The sequence below is a fragment of a genome, unplaced genomic scaffold (genome assembly GCF_019419815.1).
Source record: "Pyrus x bretschneideri cultivar Hongxiangsu unplaced genomic scaffold, Pyrus_bretschneideri_v1 Contig209, whole genome shotgun sequence".
NCBI lineage: Eukaryota > Viridiplantae > Streptophyta > Magnoliopsida > Rosales > Rosaceae > Pyrus > Pyrus x bretschneideri.
This window is the reverse complement of record NW_025999512.1, coordinates 71,334-89,078: the sequence shown is the minus strand read 5'-3', so window position 1 is coordinate 89,078 and position 17,745 is coordinate 71,334. Positions and strand designations below refer to the sequence as shown.

Genomic DNA, 17,745 nt, shown 5'->3' with positions numbered 1-17,745 from the left:
CGGTTTTCGTGTCATCCCAAGCTATTTTTAGCCCTATGACCCTTTAGCCGGGTCACTTGGAGATGGCCTTACATGCATGTTTTTGGCCGTCACTATAGCATCTTATAATGTTTTAGACTAATAGCACAATGTTATGCTATGCCTATATCTTTATTCACGTGATATTGTGTTACTGATTTAAGACATCACTGCAATGGCAATTTAAATTTAACACTACATTAAAAACTCGTTTGATAATCATTTTGTTTTTTGTTTTTATTTTTCACTTTTGTGTGTTTTTAGATGTGAGAAAGATACATACGAGAAAGGAGGTTAATGTGAGCCTAAGGATATTCAAGGGGGCATTTTAGGACAATACCAACAATCAATGAAAACGAGTTATCTAACAATTTTTAGCTCCCAACCTCTCACACCATTAGTAACAAATTTTGAGAGTGCTAAATTTTATGAATAATGACATTTTGACAGGCCAACTAAAGCCTTTAGCCCCCGGCCCTTGCCCTTCCACTAGGCTTGCTCCTACATCTCTGTATCTCCAACCATCCTTCCTCCACCCTTCTAGTTCCCCCATTTCTTCCACAACTTTTTCCATAACATAACACAAAAATGAAAACTAAAAATTAAAATTAAAAACAAAATAATTATCAAACGGACGCTAAAGTTTTTAAATTTCACTGAAATTTTCTGGTAGATATGCGCATTACTCATGACCAAGTTCTCATTGGTTGTGAATGATAATGTTATAAAGGGTCTCCGGCAATGCACTCACACAGGCACGTAAACGACTAATGCTCGCATAGTTTCCGAAAGCTAGAAAAATGGTTCCAGAACTCGGTTTTCAGAGACCAAATTAGAAAGTAAAAGAAATGTTTGATCACAAATACATCAGGAACCACACCAATGGAAACTCCGATTAACAATGTTAGTTGATAGTAAACATTGTCATCCATGAAATAAGAAACAGGTTAAGTAATCCACCACGGAGCAAGACAGAAAACGCAAACATGAACATATCACACACACCCACAATTTGCAAATCAATCCAAACTATATATATTCACACAATGTCATAGAATCAGTTAAAGCTCCAATCATTGGGCCGAGCTTTTCTTTACCGCCAGGCTTCAATCCGCTCCATCGTTGAATCTATGCGACTCAGAGTGCTGATTCCCCTAGCCTTCTCAATAAGCCCTGTTTCCCTTATTACAGACTTCTGATCACTTAGTCGTTTAGGCCCTGTTTTGATAGTTAAATTACTCGACTGACCAGGCGTGTCCGCTTGAACTTCAGATGTCATCTTGCTGGCTCTGCCAGCTTCCATTTCATTAACCAAGTAGTCATCTTGCACTGCATTCTCGCAACACCCACTGCCGTCAGGATTTAGCTTCTTTACCAGCCTCACCAAACTGCTAGCCTCTCTATTGGTTAGGTTACTGACTTGGTTAGAGATGGAGGAACTTTCAGATTGAGGTTCTTCAGTAATCACTGACTGCTCTTTCTCTTGGTTACATTTGCCAATATCTTCCTTGAAGGACTGGGAAGGGCTCTGGTGTCCATTATCGTCAGAGGGCTCTACATTGCACACAGGAGGCTCTACCGCAGAATCCTTTCTTTCTCGCAATGTCTTCAAAATAAGTGTTTTGAGGAAGTTCATCACTTGGACTGCATACATCAATGCAGTCAAAGGATCTGCCATCTGAAACCAAATAACTCAGTAAAATCTGTCAACGCTCCAACCATTCAGTAAGGGATTAAAATTATACTGTTATCTTCTATTCCTTTTTTTTAATAGGGGATTAAAATTAACATGATAATGAACATAGTGCGAAATCATTAATGACTTTCTATGCAAAACTACAATGATCCAAAACCAGGGCAGTGGGAGGTGTCTCGGTGATGCTTTATATCTTTGTATGTCATATAGGACAAAGCTTAGCATACAACATATGACACAGTAATATCCTCAACCCTTAAACAAAAAGAAGATGAGAACTAACTGGAAATTTAAAAATGTTATACATGTCCTAAACTAAATAAACAATAAGAATAAAGAATTCATTCATGCAGCGAAAGCGTGTATCCAAAATTCCAAATTAGTGATTTGATTCTAAGAAAGTCTACATGCAATCTTTCAGGAAGATATTAATTATGCTTTAAGACTAGTGGTGTTATATCAAATGCACTCTTCAGGGAAGATGGAAAAAACAATGAATAGGAAACTATACACACCTGAGTCATGTTTGGTGCAAAAACCATGGCTATGTTGCGTGCATTCATCTTGTTTAGATGTTCCTGTTGAACAACATCAGCCATAAGGTTGATGGCCCAATCCAGTAGAGAAGCTTCAGTCGGCGGCAGAAGCCTCACAAGTTGTGAACAGTCATCTTCAGTCTGGCATTGCATTACCTGCTCAGGCGATAGAGAGTCCAGAACACCGGCTGGGAGTTCCCTAAACCAAGCCTAAATATCCAAGTAAACATCAGGTGAATGTATAAGGAATCAAGATAATGCAAGATGAGATAAACAGAAGGCACAGCAATGAAGAACATTGCAAATCCAAGTGTTGACTTCACAAACCAAATTTTGGATCTTAGTATAAGAAGAGTAAGAAATAGAGCAGAGAGACCGGGTAAACAGAAGAAAGGAAGCGAAGATCAATAGGGAGCCCAAATGGTTTCATTATTTCGTAATTCATGCTGTCCCAAAAGAGTTGCACCATGACCTATTTATGAGGCCAATTTGAGAAGCCTTCAAAATCAAATTCCTTAGTGAAAAAACTCTTAACAAAATCAATTCAGTAATCGAATCCTTAATTGACTTTCTAATCAAATCCCTAAAATAGGATGGAAGTCTCAAAATAGTAATTATTCTTTTTATACTCTTCACCACTCTCCCTGGACCCCTGCTAGACAAACTTGTCACCTGCAAGTTAATTTCTGGTCAAGAACAAAAAATGAGCATGTGATGGCACAAGTATACAAAATTCAAAATCATTCTCCAGCACTTCCATTCATTATCGAGGAAAGGGTACACAAGATAGTGACAACTGACCAATTACGCTCAAGGGTTCCTCAACAAAACAACGATCATGCTCACATTTGTGTACTTGTTGTGTCTTAAACTGTGCTTTTAGCATGAGCCTTTGTGGCTTTTTAAATAGAATTCATAATGAAGTTCAACACATCTGAGTAGAAGACAATTCATAGAGGCAGATAAACAATGAACACAGAAAAACATTCCATAAACCCAATCTGCAAAATAAGAAGGATTTGAGAGAGAATTAATTCCCAGTGAAATGTTCCTACAAGGGCCTCTCCAATTGGAATCTCACCTGTTTTTCTCTTTATTTTAATTCTTTGTCCCTAACATTAAAGAGCCAGTCTGAATCCCACTAAATCAAATCCCATAATCAACTCCCTTGAAAATTAAATCACTAATTAAGTACTACTAAATATCTGAATATAGTTAAGTAATTATCCTCAACACTCTCTTTACCTGAGAACTACCCGGAAAAGATACATACCAGGACATCATCAAACTTAATTTTCCTGTTATATTTGTCATGCTATAGAAGAGTTTTTTTTTTTCTCTATCAAGATTCATCAAACCAACTACCATGATAATCAAGGGGCTAATGAACTCGTAGAAACAGTCACAGCATAACAAAAGTCAGCACAATATTAATGCAATGGCTTAGAATAGTCAAGAACATTTTGATCACACTATTCAAAAGATGGTGGTATAAATACCAAGATGGTAAGGGTGGAGGTGGATCGCAAAAGCAGCATCAGTGATGGTGTTAACCTGATGCAACGCTTAGAAATCATAGTAGAGTAGGATTTCCTTTTAACTTTTCCTTAATTGAGATGAGTTTCAGGCACGACACCCTGTGTTAAATATAGGAAGCTTTTGAACTCCTTGCTCTACATTGCAACATAATAACATACAATGCAGCTGCCTGTTGTAGACATCTATCTATATGTCCTTAATGTAGCAAAAGCAATCCATATAGTTGGGGGGCATACCACAGAAAGCTGATTAGTTGGCCGTACTTAAAACCCATTTTGCCAACAAAGGTGAAAGGGTCATGTAGAAAACATGTCTTTTGCAAATGAGTAAAGTAGCAAAAAGACTCTAGCTTTGATGTAATTCCTGACCAAAGATACAACAATTAACAAACGTTCTATATGTTTCATTTTGTTCAGATGTATAACCGCAATGGTTGTATAAAATAGAGTGTAAGATTGACACTGAAATTAAAAGTTCGTAAAACGAACTGACAAAAAAACATACAGTTGAAGTTCATTGTTGAAGTCTTAAAACACGTCACATTTGTTTAAGACACATTAAATTCATATACACATTGAACTTCATTTGGGACTTTTTTGGCACGTAAATTTCTGAAAACTTGAAAAGGAAATAATTAGTCCAAAAGAAGGTATTAATTACATCCCTGTATCACTATCCTAATTCATCACTCAGATCATCTCACTTTCACGGCTTCACATATTTCATGCAAACAAGCATATGCCAAATATGATGCAATACATTAACTATCAATCATAATGCTCTACCTTGATCAGTCCTGCCAAACAGTGTATATCCATGCCTTCTGGTACATCTCCCCTATTTAATTGGTCCCTTACATGCTCCTCTTGACTGTTTTCAGCATTAATTCTGAAAATCCCTTCTGCCTACATGTATAATCGAACAATATGAGAAAACTTCAGGGGCAACCATATAGAAGCAAAATTACCCCATATCACACAGGAAATACAAAAGATGAAACAACTATAGTTTTACCAATTCTTAAATAAGAATTCATGATATGAATATGGAAAGCATGGAGGGAAGTGAATACCTGAAGGCCTCCTTCAGCATATAACCGTCCTTGCATAAGCAAGAGAATTGTTGGCACACTATTACCTCTAGAGTCGTATGACAGCTGCATGGACTCCGTGGAAACTCCAAAAACAGTTGTACTACATAGTAAAAACTTAAAGTCAAGGGATAAACAAAGAGACAGAAATGATAATACTTGAATGATTATCTTTCTAAACAAAACAAACACTTCCAAGCTTTGATTCAGGAACAAATAGTTGAGCTGATGTAATGTTGTAAAGAGTTCCTTACACATTGTGCAATTGCAAAGTTTCATCTCATTCATCTGCGATGATCCTGAATGAGATTGAATCCGCAATTGTCAATGTCATCACCCTTACTCAATCGAAGACACCACTCGACCAACCCATCAGGAAGGCAACACCTTTAACCAATCCACAACTAGGCCGAAATCAAGGAGGTTAATAGAACATAATCAGGCAATGCATGTACCTCAGAATGTCGAGGTTTAATCAAATCCGGCCAAACCAAAAAAAAAAAATCAGAAATCGACTGTAGTGTACCCTCACAATCTCAATAATTCCATAGCAAAACAAAAACAATACTATATAAACAACATGCACTATTTAAATTCAAGAAATTCACAAAATTTCAATATCAAGCAAAACCCATCGACCAAAACCAAATGCAAGCAAAGCCCATCAACTAAAAACAAATGCAAGCAAAACCCATCGACCAAAACCAATAATTAATCAACTGCAACAACTGGGTTAAACCCACATTGACATTTCACCCAGAAAGGTAAAAAAAGAAAAGTTACCTTGCACTGGGAGGCCTACTGGGCACTTCAGGTTCAAACTCCACGGGCAAACCCAAGAACCCATTGAACCTATCAAAGGTGACATGGGCAACGTGCCGCACATTGGTTGGCCATCCGATCTGCATAGCGCAAACCTGCCTCCTGTCACTCTTGCACGGAATCAAAGATTTCCTGAAAAAGGTGACCAGCAACGCCAACAGAGAAAGCTGCTCCCTTCTGCGCTTGTCACGGTCCTTCGCCTCACAGTCAGCCACCGCAGAGTCGCAATCGTCGTCCTCTTTGCTGCGCGGGGGTGCGCCGGACAAAGAAGACGGGGGTGCGCAGGACAAGGAGACGGATGAAGAATTGGAAGGAGGAAGAGAGGAAGAGGAGCTGGGTCTTGGGGAGGAACAAAAATGGGAAGGGGAATGGAGAACCTCTGTCATGGCTGGCAACGAAAGCAACCCCTTTTCTTTTTCTTGATTAAAAAACAAAAGAAAGCGTTTTCAAGATTGTTTCTTTGGCTTGGTCTTGCTCAAGGTTTTGCAGAGGGGGGAGAGAGAGAGAGAGAGAAAGTTGGATGATAATTGGATTGAAAGGAAAGGAAAGGGTCTCATTTGGGGAATGCAATGTGGGACGTGAGTATCATTAACTGAAATAAATATGGTTTTTTTTTTTTGCTTACAGAGGAGAGAGAGAGAGAGAGAGAGAGAGAGAGAGAGAGAGAGTTGAGGATTTGGTGGGAAGTCATGACTCATGAGAGAGAGGAAGTAAAATACGGTAGGTTTTGGACGGCTTTAATTTTCTACGCGTAGGTTTTAATTAAGCGTCCACAATCCACATCGCCCCTTAGTTTGGCAGCTCACTGTAGACTCTAGATAGAGTCGGAGAGTGAGGTTGGCTGGCGGCAGGTATTTGGGTTTTTGCAATGGACACCCGGCTTTCGACAAGTTTGTAAACTGGGAATATTTTTGCTGGCCTCTCACTCTCCAGTGGGTATAAAAATAAAAAAACTGTGAAACCAAACCTAATCCAATTAAAAAAATTATAAAAAATCGGATTGACCAAAACCGTTCAGACTTGGACCGGAAGCGAACCAGTTTAAAACGGTTCCACTTCATTAGTTTTTTTTTTTTTTTTTAAATCTAATTCTTTAGCCCTTGTTTTACATAAGGGCAATGCTAGTGAGACCTAATTTATAGACAAAATTTTGAAAACTAAAGACCATGAAAGTTGATGATTGGTTTATTACTTAAACATCGATAAACATGTTTATTTTTGTTGGTGATACATTATTTGTTTGCATACTTTATCTTCAAATTTAATGTGTCTAGCATTACCCTATATATAAATACTAAGCCCAAACTAAAAACCTATATATAAAAGTCTCAAGTACAAAAGTCAAATTTAATGGGTATGTAATATGTCTTACCTAATCCTTATTTACGTTGTTTTCTCTCTTTCGATAGTAATATCTTTTATCATTAATATATTATTGTTTTACAAAAACATCTTTGACGTCATAGATGAAAACCGGACAAAATGAACAAAAAATAGGATGACATGGACACAAATTACGTTTCAAGTGAAGTATCATATGGGCGTGTTTGTTTAGCTTCACTAGATCTCGCTGGACTGGACTAGACTAAAAACTAGTGTAGTCAAGTATTTGTTTGCAAGAGGCACTAAGTTTAATGAGACTAGATGGAATTCGCCTCGACTAAAACACCTGCTAGGTGGTCTTAACGAGACCCCTCGAGAAAGAGGGGACTGCTAAGACCCTATTCTCCTTCACTTCGCCCCTATCCAGTCCCCGCTTCTCTCTTTTTCTTTGTATTTCCTCTCTCTGCTTGAAGCTTTAGATGTTCATGGTGGCTGCACTATCATTGATCAGATGCGATGACCCAGATTCTTCCACCACCGACATCAGCCATGGGGGTTGGACAGGAGCAACCTCGTTGCTCATGGTGACCCAGATTCTTCTGCTGACATCATTGTTGCTCAGAGATGGTGACCTGGGATTTTGAAATTAACAAGTTTTGGGTGCAAAAGGTTAGGTTGGAAACATAGTATAGGGAAATTTCGTGCAAAAGATTGGTGCAAGATTGAAAACTTTAGCATCGGGTGCAATGAAGTTAAGTGATTTTTCTTGCACAACTATGATTTGTCCAGAAAATACAAGTACCAAATATGAAGAAAATGGAAAAATAATTACAAAGGGAGGGATGGGAGAGGGGAAACTAGTATAGAAGTAAAACCGAAGAAAAAAATGGAGGGGAGGAAGATTGGTATAAAGAAGAGGAGGGACAAAAATGGGAGAAAGGGGAATCGGGAGCGAGAGGCAGAGAAAAAAAAATGAAAGAAGAGATTGTAGAGGAAGATGATTCTAGAAAAAGGGAGACGATCCTCTCCAGACCCAAACCCTCCAGGTCCTCCTTCTTCTCTTTCTTTTTTGCAAGGTTTTTTAGCCAAAATAGTCCCTAAGATTTGCATAACTCCTCACTTTGGTCCCTGAGATTTCAAATCAATAGAAGTGGTCATTGAGATTGTCCACCATCCATCATTTTGGTCCTTTCATTAAAAACTCCATTAAGTGTTTCGGAGCTCTTGGCCAGAAGTTTTGGGCAATTTTCAAAGCTTTGTAACTCAATCGTTTCTTAACCAAATTCGACCCATAATATATCAAAATGAAGATAGGAAAATGTAAAATAAGATTATACCTATTTGGAAGCCCAATGGTTGCTGGATATTTTCAGAAAATAGCATCAAAGTTGACTGGTCTGAGAGAAAACTGGAAAACTTGCCGAAAACTGGGCAAACTTTAAATGTTCATAACTTCTTCAATACTTTACGAAATCAAGTGACTCAAAAGTAAAAATCATACTTCTCGATGAGAAGAAGAGAATGGTACCATTTTCAATGGCTAACTCACCATGGTTTGGCCGTAAAACGACTCGAAAGTGACTGTCTTGGTCTCAAGTTAGCCACTTTCAAACCATTTTCCGGCCAAACCACGGCTATTTAGCTGCTGAAAAAGATACCTTTCTCTTCTTCTCGTTGAGAAGTATTATTTTCTTTTTTGAATCACTTGATTTCGTTGAGTATTGAAGAAGTTATGAACGTTTAAAGTTTGCCCAATTTTTGGCGAGTTTTCCAATTTTCACTCAGACCAGTCAACTTTGAGGCTATTTTCCGATCATCTCCGGCAACCATTGGGCTTCCAAGTAGGTATAATCTAATTCTACACTTTCCTATCTTCATTTTGATATATTATGGGTCAATTTGGTTAAGAAACGATTGAGTTACGAAGCTTTGAAAATTGCCCAAACTTCCAGTCAAGAGCTCCGGGACACTTAACAGAGTTTTTAACGGAATAACCAAAATGATGGATGGTGGACAATCTCAGGTACCACTTCTATTGATTTGAAATCTCAGGGACCAAAGTGAGAATTTATGCAAATCTCAAGGACCATTTTGGCTAAAAAACCTTTTTGCAATTTTGCTTCTACTTCTTCTTCACTAACCCTTCTTCAACATTCCTTCTTCTTCAATTCTGCATCTTCTTCTTCACTTTTTTTTGTTTGTTTGTTTATAGATAAACTTCTACATGCTTAGTTTTATGTAAGCACGATCGTTGACGACCATTACATCGATGTTGCCAAGTACTAGCGCTGGGGAGGCACAACTCCAACTTCGGAGAAGCCCGACGCCGACTCCAAGAAAGCCACGACGTCGGCTCGGCCTTTAAAGAAGAAGGATCCGCAGGATACAGAGGGTTTGGATTTGGAGAGGATCCTCTCCCCTAGAAAAATAGAAAAAAAGATAAAGTAATAATAAAATATTAATTGATATATTAAATTAACAATAAAATATTAATATTAATAGATTAAATAATATAATATTACAATCATGTTTCTTAGTTGGACATTGCACCAAAAACATCACTAAATCAATCCAGCTTACTCTATTTTAAACCAATTCAGCTTAGTCCCTGAATCTAATTCAGTCTAAAATAATCCGATACAATAAACGCACACTATAAGTTTTAAAAGCATTTCAAGATATAAGCGTGACATTAAAAAGAAAGTTACGTCTTCTCGCATATCCATTTCATATTATTTAGAACATAATGTCAAAACACCGATTTAACAAATTAAGCTTAGCATGAAAACAAAAACGTAAAACAATTAAAATATAATATTAGCGCCGGGAGAAAATATCGGCTCAAGTATGAAGAAGACTAATCTCCATCTCAGACTTATTTTCCTGATCAATAACATCAAGAAAAACCGGATCAACGGTCAAGTGACTATCCACGTGGATCTTAAACTTGTGGTCCCACCACAAAACCCTTGCCGCACCGACAATATCCACAGCGGCGTCCAGCACCATCTCCCGCCTCGCCGCGTCGGCAATAAAGCTAGCGGCGTGGTGGGCCATCTGGAGGCCGTAGAGGCGAGCTGGGAGGAGGATCTTCTGGGAGGACTTGGCGGGCTGAGAGCCTGCCTCGACTTGGGCGGTACCGAGGAGGGAGCCCTTGTAGAAGATGGACATGGTGGTAGAGGAGTAGTGGATGGGGGCGATGTTGGGGTTGGTGACTTGGACTGTAAGGATGAGCTCGGCGTCGAGGAGTGGGAAGTTGAGCTTGAAGGAGGTCAACTTGATGGACATGACGTCGAAGGTGGGGTCCTTTGGCTTGGAAGATATTACAGCTGTTGCGGCTACGGCGGTCACTGCCCCGATGAGAGCTTTGTTCCAGCTCCATTCCACCTTCAAGTCCATTTTCTACTCGGTTTGCTCGGAGTTCAGACAGACAGAGTGGCGGGCGGCGGCGGGCGGCGGAGTTGAGATGAGTTAGGATTGGGTTTTGAGTTATGAACTCAAGTGTGTGGTCATTAAATATTGTCGTCCTGGAGTTCATTTTGGGAAAAGACGCTTGAGACAAAGTGCACGGTTTTGGGGAGGATAATGAGAACAAAATTTTAAATTAAAAGTTTTGTCTAGTTGTTGATAACTAAATTATTACATGTTTATTTTATATTGGTGATACATTATATAATTAGTAAATTTAATTAAAAAAATTGATTTACTTAACATTACTCTTTGGTGATTGGATGTCCAAAGTAGTGTCGTGTGCCAAGTGTCTGTGTGTCGCACCGAACTTTCAACCTTTCCATTTGCTTGTTTTGGAAAATTCTTCTAGTAGTATTTATTGACATGAAAAATGAATGGCTAAGAGTAAAAAGAAAAGATCTAAGTCATTTAGTATTACGTCTAATAGTATTTTGTAGTGAGAGAGTGGTTTTAAGTTTGATTCTCTCTAAAGACGACTTTGAGCTATATTCAATGAAGCTTAGCTACTCTCTCACCCATTAGTGTAAATAATATTATATGTATATAATATATAATCTAACGGCTAAAACAATTGATAACATTAAATATTACGTAGTATTCAAATCAGACCGGTAATTTATTATTTTGTTTGAAAGAATTTTATTCAATCAAGCATTCCCAAAACCTTGGAGCGTGGACAATTGAAGGAGGAGTTAAAATTCTTCATTACTCCTAGCCTCCGTATTATTTATTTATTCACTCTTTCTAGCTAGGATTTATTCTCTCTTAGATATTCTTCATTAATCAGGTTTGGAAGTTTTCCCTTAATTTTTTCATTTGCCATTGTTCAAATTGAACTTCCAAACCTGATTAATGAAGTTTTCCCTTAATTTTTTCATTTCCCTTAGTTTTCTCTTAGCGTATTATTTATTTATCACTTAATATAACTCCAATTTTACGAGCCATTATTAGTTATAGTCCAATTTTGTTTAATTTTTGCGTTAGGTCCAGTAATTTATTGTCCACACCAGCTTATTTGTATTCTCTTGCCACATTTACCCTTAAAAATTGACTAATCAAGCAATTACTATTTTTTTTAATTTGTGATTAAAGTTAATCTTATCCTTAATTATAGGATTATTTTTTGGGATTTAAATCTCATTTTTTTCTTCTCCTTCCACAAACCATTCATTTTTCTTTTCTTGTTTCAATTCTCTTTTCTTGTTTCTTCCTCACAATATCTTTCTCTCCCTGTATTATTCTGCCCAGCAATCTTCCTCCATAATATTCATCTTCTGCCCCTCCTCCTTCCATAAAGATGATCAATATATATTTGATTGGATTAAAAAAAAGAGATTGCACTAGTCAATCTTATGTTTTGGGGTTCCACAAAATCACTTCTTTTTTCTTCCACGAATTGCATACTCTTATGATTCTCGTTTATGCATATATAATTGCAGGCTCTCACAATTGATTTCTTCTTCAGTTTTTTGGTATATATTAAGTAGAATAAATCTACTTTATAGGTATAAAGTATCTGTCTTCCTAAAGAGTAGGTATACATAAAATTGAATCTATCTGAGAAATAAAATCCTAAATGCCCCACTGAAGGAATAAACCCTCCATCCCCGGCACTCGTAGTCACCAAATTGCTGCTCCACTTTGATCTGCGCCTTCCACCAGTTCAGGTAAACAAAATTTTGTTTCATTTTTTTTGGACAGAAAAAGGGAGAATATCAAACAAATTAAGATGGCATCATAATTAAAGGTCCCCAAACACCAAGGTACAAGCACAGAAAGTAAAACAAACTATGAATCAAATGGATATATAAAAACTCTGGCCATACGAGGAGGATGGATTGGGCGTGCCATGAATTATACACAAGGAGGATTGAAGATGCATAAATCATTCCACCAAAACAGGTAGATAAAACTAAATTAATTAATTCCACCCACAGAGGTAGAATGAAAACCCTTTTCCACCCATAGAGGTGGACAAAAACACATAACTTACGTACCTCTATCACAGGTTTTAATTTTTTTTATCTACCTCTCACAATTGTTTTACTTTTATTTTTGACAAACTTATCATACTTGTTGTATATGGATTTTTAAATTTTTTTTATGAGAAAGTAGACAAAGGCATTTGAAATTCAAATTTAACAAATTAAAAAATAATTTTATTTTTACTTTAAGGGGCAAAATGGACATACTAACAAATCAAATGAAACTGGTGCTGGAAGTTCTGGACGCCATTGTTGAAACCTGATTAACTAAATTTGAGTTGGATGAGATATTTGTGCTTCTAGGGACTATATAGAGGGTGATTTGTGTCGATTCTAAAGGCAACAACATTTGAATTTTTTAATTTGTTGCTGCAGACCTTGCTGTAGTTGCAATTTACAATATTAATTTATTTTATGTTAACTTTGTCGAGCATTATGATGTTTCCTTGTAGTTACGGTAGGAAACCATGAAAGTTAGAGCTCTAGCTTATCTTGATCAGCATTAAATATATAGATGGAGAAGAACACAAGTATATGCTTACGAGCGTTTGGCTTTGTTCACAAAACGTTCCTTGTTCATTCAATATTGTGTTGAATGAAAAAGCCAAATGCTCATAAGCATATACTTGTGTTCTTCTCCATCTATATATTTAATCCTGATCAAGATAAGCTAAAGCTCTAACTTTCATGGTTTCCTACTGTAACTACAAGGAAACATCGTAATGCTCGACAAAGTTAACATGAGATAAATTAATATTGTAAACTACAACTACAGCAAGGCCTGTAGCAACAAATTAATAAATTTGAATGCTGTTGCCTTCTCTTTAGAATCGACACAACCATCACCCTATATATAGTCCCTAGAAGCACAAATATCTCATCCAACTCAAATTTAGTTAATCAGGTTTCAACAATGGCGTCTAGAACTTCCAGCCTCAAATTCCTCTCACTAATAATTTTTTTATTTGCCATTGTTCAAATGGCAATGTCTGGAGACCCGGACATTCTTACTGACTTTATAGTGCCTCCAAATGCAAATGGTGTAAGAATCCTTATTGGACTCAACTAGTTGTGATAAAGATGAATCAACATGTTTGAGTTATAAATCAGTATGAGTTTTGTATGCATGCAAAATCATTCCCTACAATTGAGGAGTTACATCCATAGTGTTTCAAACTGAAAGCAATGGAGCCTGTAACCAACTCCCATGGTAGATGGACGTTGTGTATACCTTACTTTATAAATTGGATACCTTGCTCACAAAGGATAACACTCTTCGATCGCTTTGGGACTATCACCATAAAGGCTCGTTTACTAATCCGTAATCAAAATGGGGGGAATTGAATTGAGGATGAATTGAATTGACGTGGAATTGGATTGGAGAGGAATCATAATTAGATTCCTATGAAAGGTGTTTACTAAATTGTCAGGAAACGGAATAGGAATGATGTTGGTTTCATATAAGTTGTTTACCAATTCACTTCTGAATCGGAATCAAAACCATTTGATTACTAAACTACCCTTGGTCTAAATGAATTATTTTATGTGATAATTAGTATAATTTAATTTTCATACAATCTTAACCCATAAATGATTGAATTTTCTATCTCTTTATAAACTAATTTTTGAACTTTTTTTTTTTGACCTTTTCAAACCTAATTTTTTATACCCACCCCATTTCTTCCCAAGCCAGCAGCCCAAGTTCCTTTTGAAACTTAATTTTTAACGTCGTTTCTCTTCTTCCCAGTATCCTTCGTCAGTCCTCAGCAGCGGCTACCGCCACCACTCCCTCCCTCCTTCTCCTCCATTTTATTTTCTGTGGATCCTTCATCATCATTTCCTGTGCATCCATTGATCTCTCTTGCGCGTCGCACCTCCATCCCCACACAACCACAATGCCACAACCAAAGAACAACCAGCTCACTACGATATATGAAGACGCCCTAGGATTCTTGAGATTGGTTCGCTGGGCACGGGGAGGTGAAAGGGAGGCAGGCAGAGAGGTCTGGGCTTGTTGATTTGAGTGGCAGATTTGGAGTTTTTCAGGATGATGGGGTCATAATGGGTAGAAAATTGTATTCCGCATTCCTCCTTTGTCCCGGAACTCAAATGACACCTCCTACTCAGGAGTTCAATTCCTCCAAAATTCGGAATTCAATTCCTATCTTTCGAGTGGACCCCACCCATTTTGATTTCTTCAAATTTTAGTAAACACAAGAATAACTCATAATCGGAATCATACTCCGACTTTTGATTCCGATTACGGACACATAAACATGCCATAAGAGTGTACAGGTCTCCCAATGAGTAGGAGAATCATCTTGAATCACTACCATGTCTACTGCAAGTTGGAAACTGAGATGTAATTATCGAACTGGTGATCTAGGATTTCCTGTTAGTCTAAAGTATATATGTATCCATTCCAACAAATGGAACAGTAAATGGAAACTTCTTTACATACACCGGCTTTTGTGCCCTTTTTGGAGGAGACCCTCACAGACCCTCCCACAGCCTTCAAGGCTATGAAGGCATCCTTGGCTGAATTCCCTGCTCTTAATGAGCAGAGTGTTTCGTATGCCGTCCTTCAGTTTCTAAATAGAACTACCAACCCACCACACACTCATCCTTGCTCTGCTGAGCTACTTTTCCTCGTTGGTGGTACCCTTGAAGTTGGTTTCGTTGACACCAAAAACAACCTGTTTACGCAAACGCTTCAGGCAGGTGATTTTTTGTGTTTCCCAAGGGACTTGCGCACTGCCAGTACAATGCTGATGCAGAAAACCCAGCCACAGCAATTTTTATTTGGAAGTGCAAATGCAGGAACTGTATCAATCCCCTCCACCTTGTTCACCACGGGCATCGACGACAATGTGTTGGCTATCTCCTTCAAGACTGATGTTGGCACCATTCAAAAACTCAAGGTTGGTCTTGCTCCCAAGCCATAAAGATAGTCCCATAATCATAGAATTGATGGCCAGTATTACATAGTTTGTTGAATAATTACCAATAATGTGTTCAAAGGGTGTGCCATCAACCTGTATTACATTGTTTGCCATGATTAATTTATTCTCAACTATATGAGAACATTTCCTTGATTATTTGTGGTGGATTAATATTTTTGTTTTGTATTAAATTAATATTTTGATTTTACAATTCAATATAAAAGTTAAAAAAAAAAAAAAAAAAAAAAAGGCGCATGCCTGATTCATAAAACTTAAGAGTTGTAGTTAGAACAGTTATGGACAAATTGAGTAAACAAGAAGGGTTGTTTGATGTGGGGTGTATGTGGAGGGTTTGGGGTGTATGTGGAGGGTGTGAGGCATATGTATAGTGTGGAGTGTGAGGGTAGTAAGGCAATATATGTCAGGTGTCTTAAGATAAGATTTAACTCGAAACGTAGATGTGGGGTGAATTTAGTATGTGATGTGTATTCAACAATATGTGGAGTATCAGTAAAATAGCCAAAACATAAAAGCAATAAACTGTATAAATTATGAACTAAAATTGTGCCTGCTTGATAATCAATTTTTAAACCCTCCCATCACCTCCCCCTTTACCAATGTTAATTGTTATATCATTAATGTCTTGTAGAGTATAGATGTAAGTTATTAAGTGAACGTTTTGAAATTATCCATTTTCATACGCGTGCTATTCATATACCTTTTTTATTGCCCACACACCCTTGTTAATTTTTGTTCATTGATCTTTTTCAATTCATTCAATTTGACGGCAGAAAATTGAGACGGGAGTGAGAGAGGTAAAAATGGATGTGTGGATAGTACCATCCTTTTCATAATTCACTTGTGCGATCCATACCTTCACATTTAATAATGTTAGATTATGAATTAACGACGACCAAGTGAATAATCCTAATTGAAGTTAGTTTTATACACTTATTAGACAGTCAACAAAATCATTCCGGGCAGTGAATAATAATTCATATTAGTTGAAAAGATAGATTTGTTTTACTCAATTTTAGTTTCATCTAGTTTGCCTTGATTCCACCGTGTTGTTTTTCTATTTCTCTTGCCCTGCAATTTTCACTTATCTTTTCTCTAGCACTAGTAGTCTAGCAATTTCTGCCATGCAATCTTTATGAAAAACGACCAACAAAACAATTAGAAAAACTTCTTGGATGCTCCGGAGAGCCCGCTACTCCGGGTGTTAACCATCATGATTCATAGGACTAACACCATTCTCAAACTGTGGAGTAAAGGAGGTGTTAGCACACATTGCAGCTGGAATGGACTTGTTGCCATAGGATGGATTCAAACGGTGTGGACAATCCATAGCTTCATGATCAAATTGGCGACATATCTGGCAAGAGAGGCGACGACCAGAATTGTAACCAGAATTATAGCCAGAGCGTCCTCCTAGATTGAATCGTTGATTATGCTGGCAACTGAAGTTTTGGCGCTGATTGTTGGATCGATAATTGGAGTGATTACGACCTTGTGAACCCCTAGAATTTGAGGAATAACGATCTTGATTGCGACCTTGGGAGGAGTTGAAATTTGAGGAATTCTGAGCAACAAAGGCCTAGAATTAAGGTTTGCGCCTGGAGTAGGTAGTAAACCAGAAGTAGATGATCCAATGGATGAATTATAGGCTTGAAATGTTGAAGAGGATGACAACTTCTTCCTGTTAGCCAACTGAAGTTGCTTGATGAGAAGGAGGCCATGAAGCTCATCAATTGTAGTAGATCCAAGGTGAAATTGAATCGCATCCACAAACAATTCATATTCTGGCGGAAGTCCATGAAGTGTGACTAAGATCAATTCAGAATCCTCAATTGGAGCACCTGCGCTAACAAGAGCGTCAGCAATTTCTTCAATTTGTTGAATATAAATAGCAGCAGTGGAGTCACCTTTTGTAATTTGACGGAGACACCATCCGAGTTCATGAATGTGCAATTGAGACACCACTGCAAGGTGTGATTCAAGTTTTGACCAAAGTTCACAAGAAGAATTTACACCGACAGTGTAAGGAATCAAGGAATTAAAGAGAGTAGAATTAATCCAAATCAAAATGTTTTGATCATTCTCAAACCAAACTACATACTCAGGATTAAGTGTAGTGGTGCGATTTCCAACAGAATCACAGAAAAATTTGGGCGGAGCCGCCATTGAGCCATCAACAATTCCAATGAGATTATATCATTGAAAAATCGAAGTGAAAATAGCACTCCAAGTAAGATGGGAGAAGAATCTTGGACCGCTCTATTACTTCTTAGGTATGGAAGTTCATCGTATTGCCGCAGGTCTT

The 17,745-nt window shown here is 37.6% G+C and overlaps 2 protein-coding genes and 1 pseudogene across 2 annotated transcripts; 1 reads left to right on the top strand and 2 right to left on the bottom strand.

Moving 5' to 3' along the window:
* Positions 1-885: 885 nt before the first annotated feature.
* On the bottom strand, positions 886-6,195 carry LOC125477266 (rho GTPase-activating protein 5-like). Its single transcript, XM_048584212.1, has 5 exons — positions 5,663-6,195; positions 4,862-4,982; positions 4,575-4,694; positions 2,230-2,460; positions 886-1,696 (listed from the first exon to the last, which is right to left on the bottom strand). The coding sequence occupies exons 1-5, from the start codon at positions 6,085-6,087 to the stop codon at positions 1,112-1,114; spliced, it is 1,482 nt and encodes a 493-aa protein (XP_048440169.1). The 5' UTR covers positions 6,088-6,195; the 3' UTR covers positions 886-1,111.
* Positions 6,196-9,716: 3,521 nt separating this feature from the next.
* Positions 9,717-10,578, bottom strand: LOC125477267. Its single transcript, XM_048584213.1, has one exon. It carries the CDS (start codon positions 10,421-10,423, stop codon positions 9,866-9,868), a length of 558 nt encoding a protein of 185 aa, XP_048440170.1. The 5' UTR covers positions 10,424-10,578; the 3' UTR covers positions 9,717-9,865.
* A 2,815-nt stretch (positions 10,579-13,393) lies between these two features.
* Positions 13,394-15,640, top strand: LOC125477261 (annotated as a pseudogene).
* Positions 15,641-17,745: the final 2,105 nt, after the last annotated feature.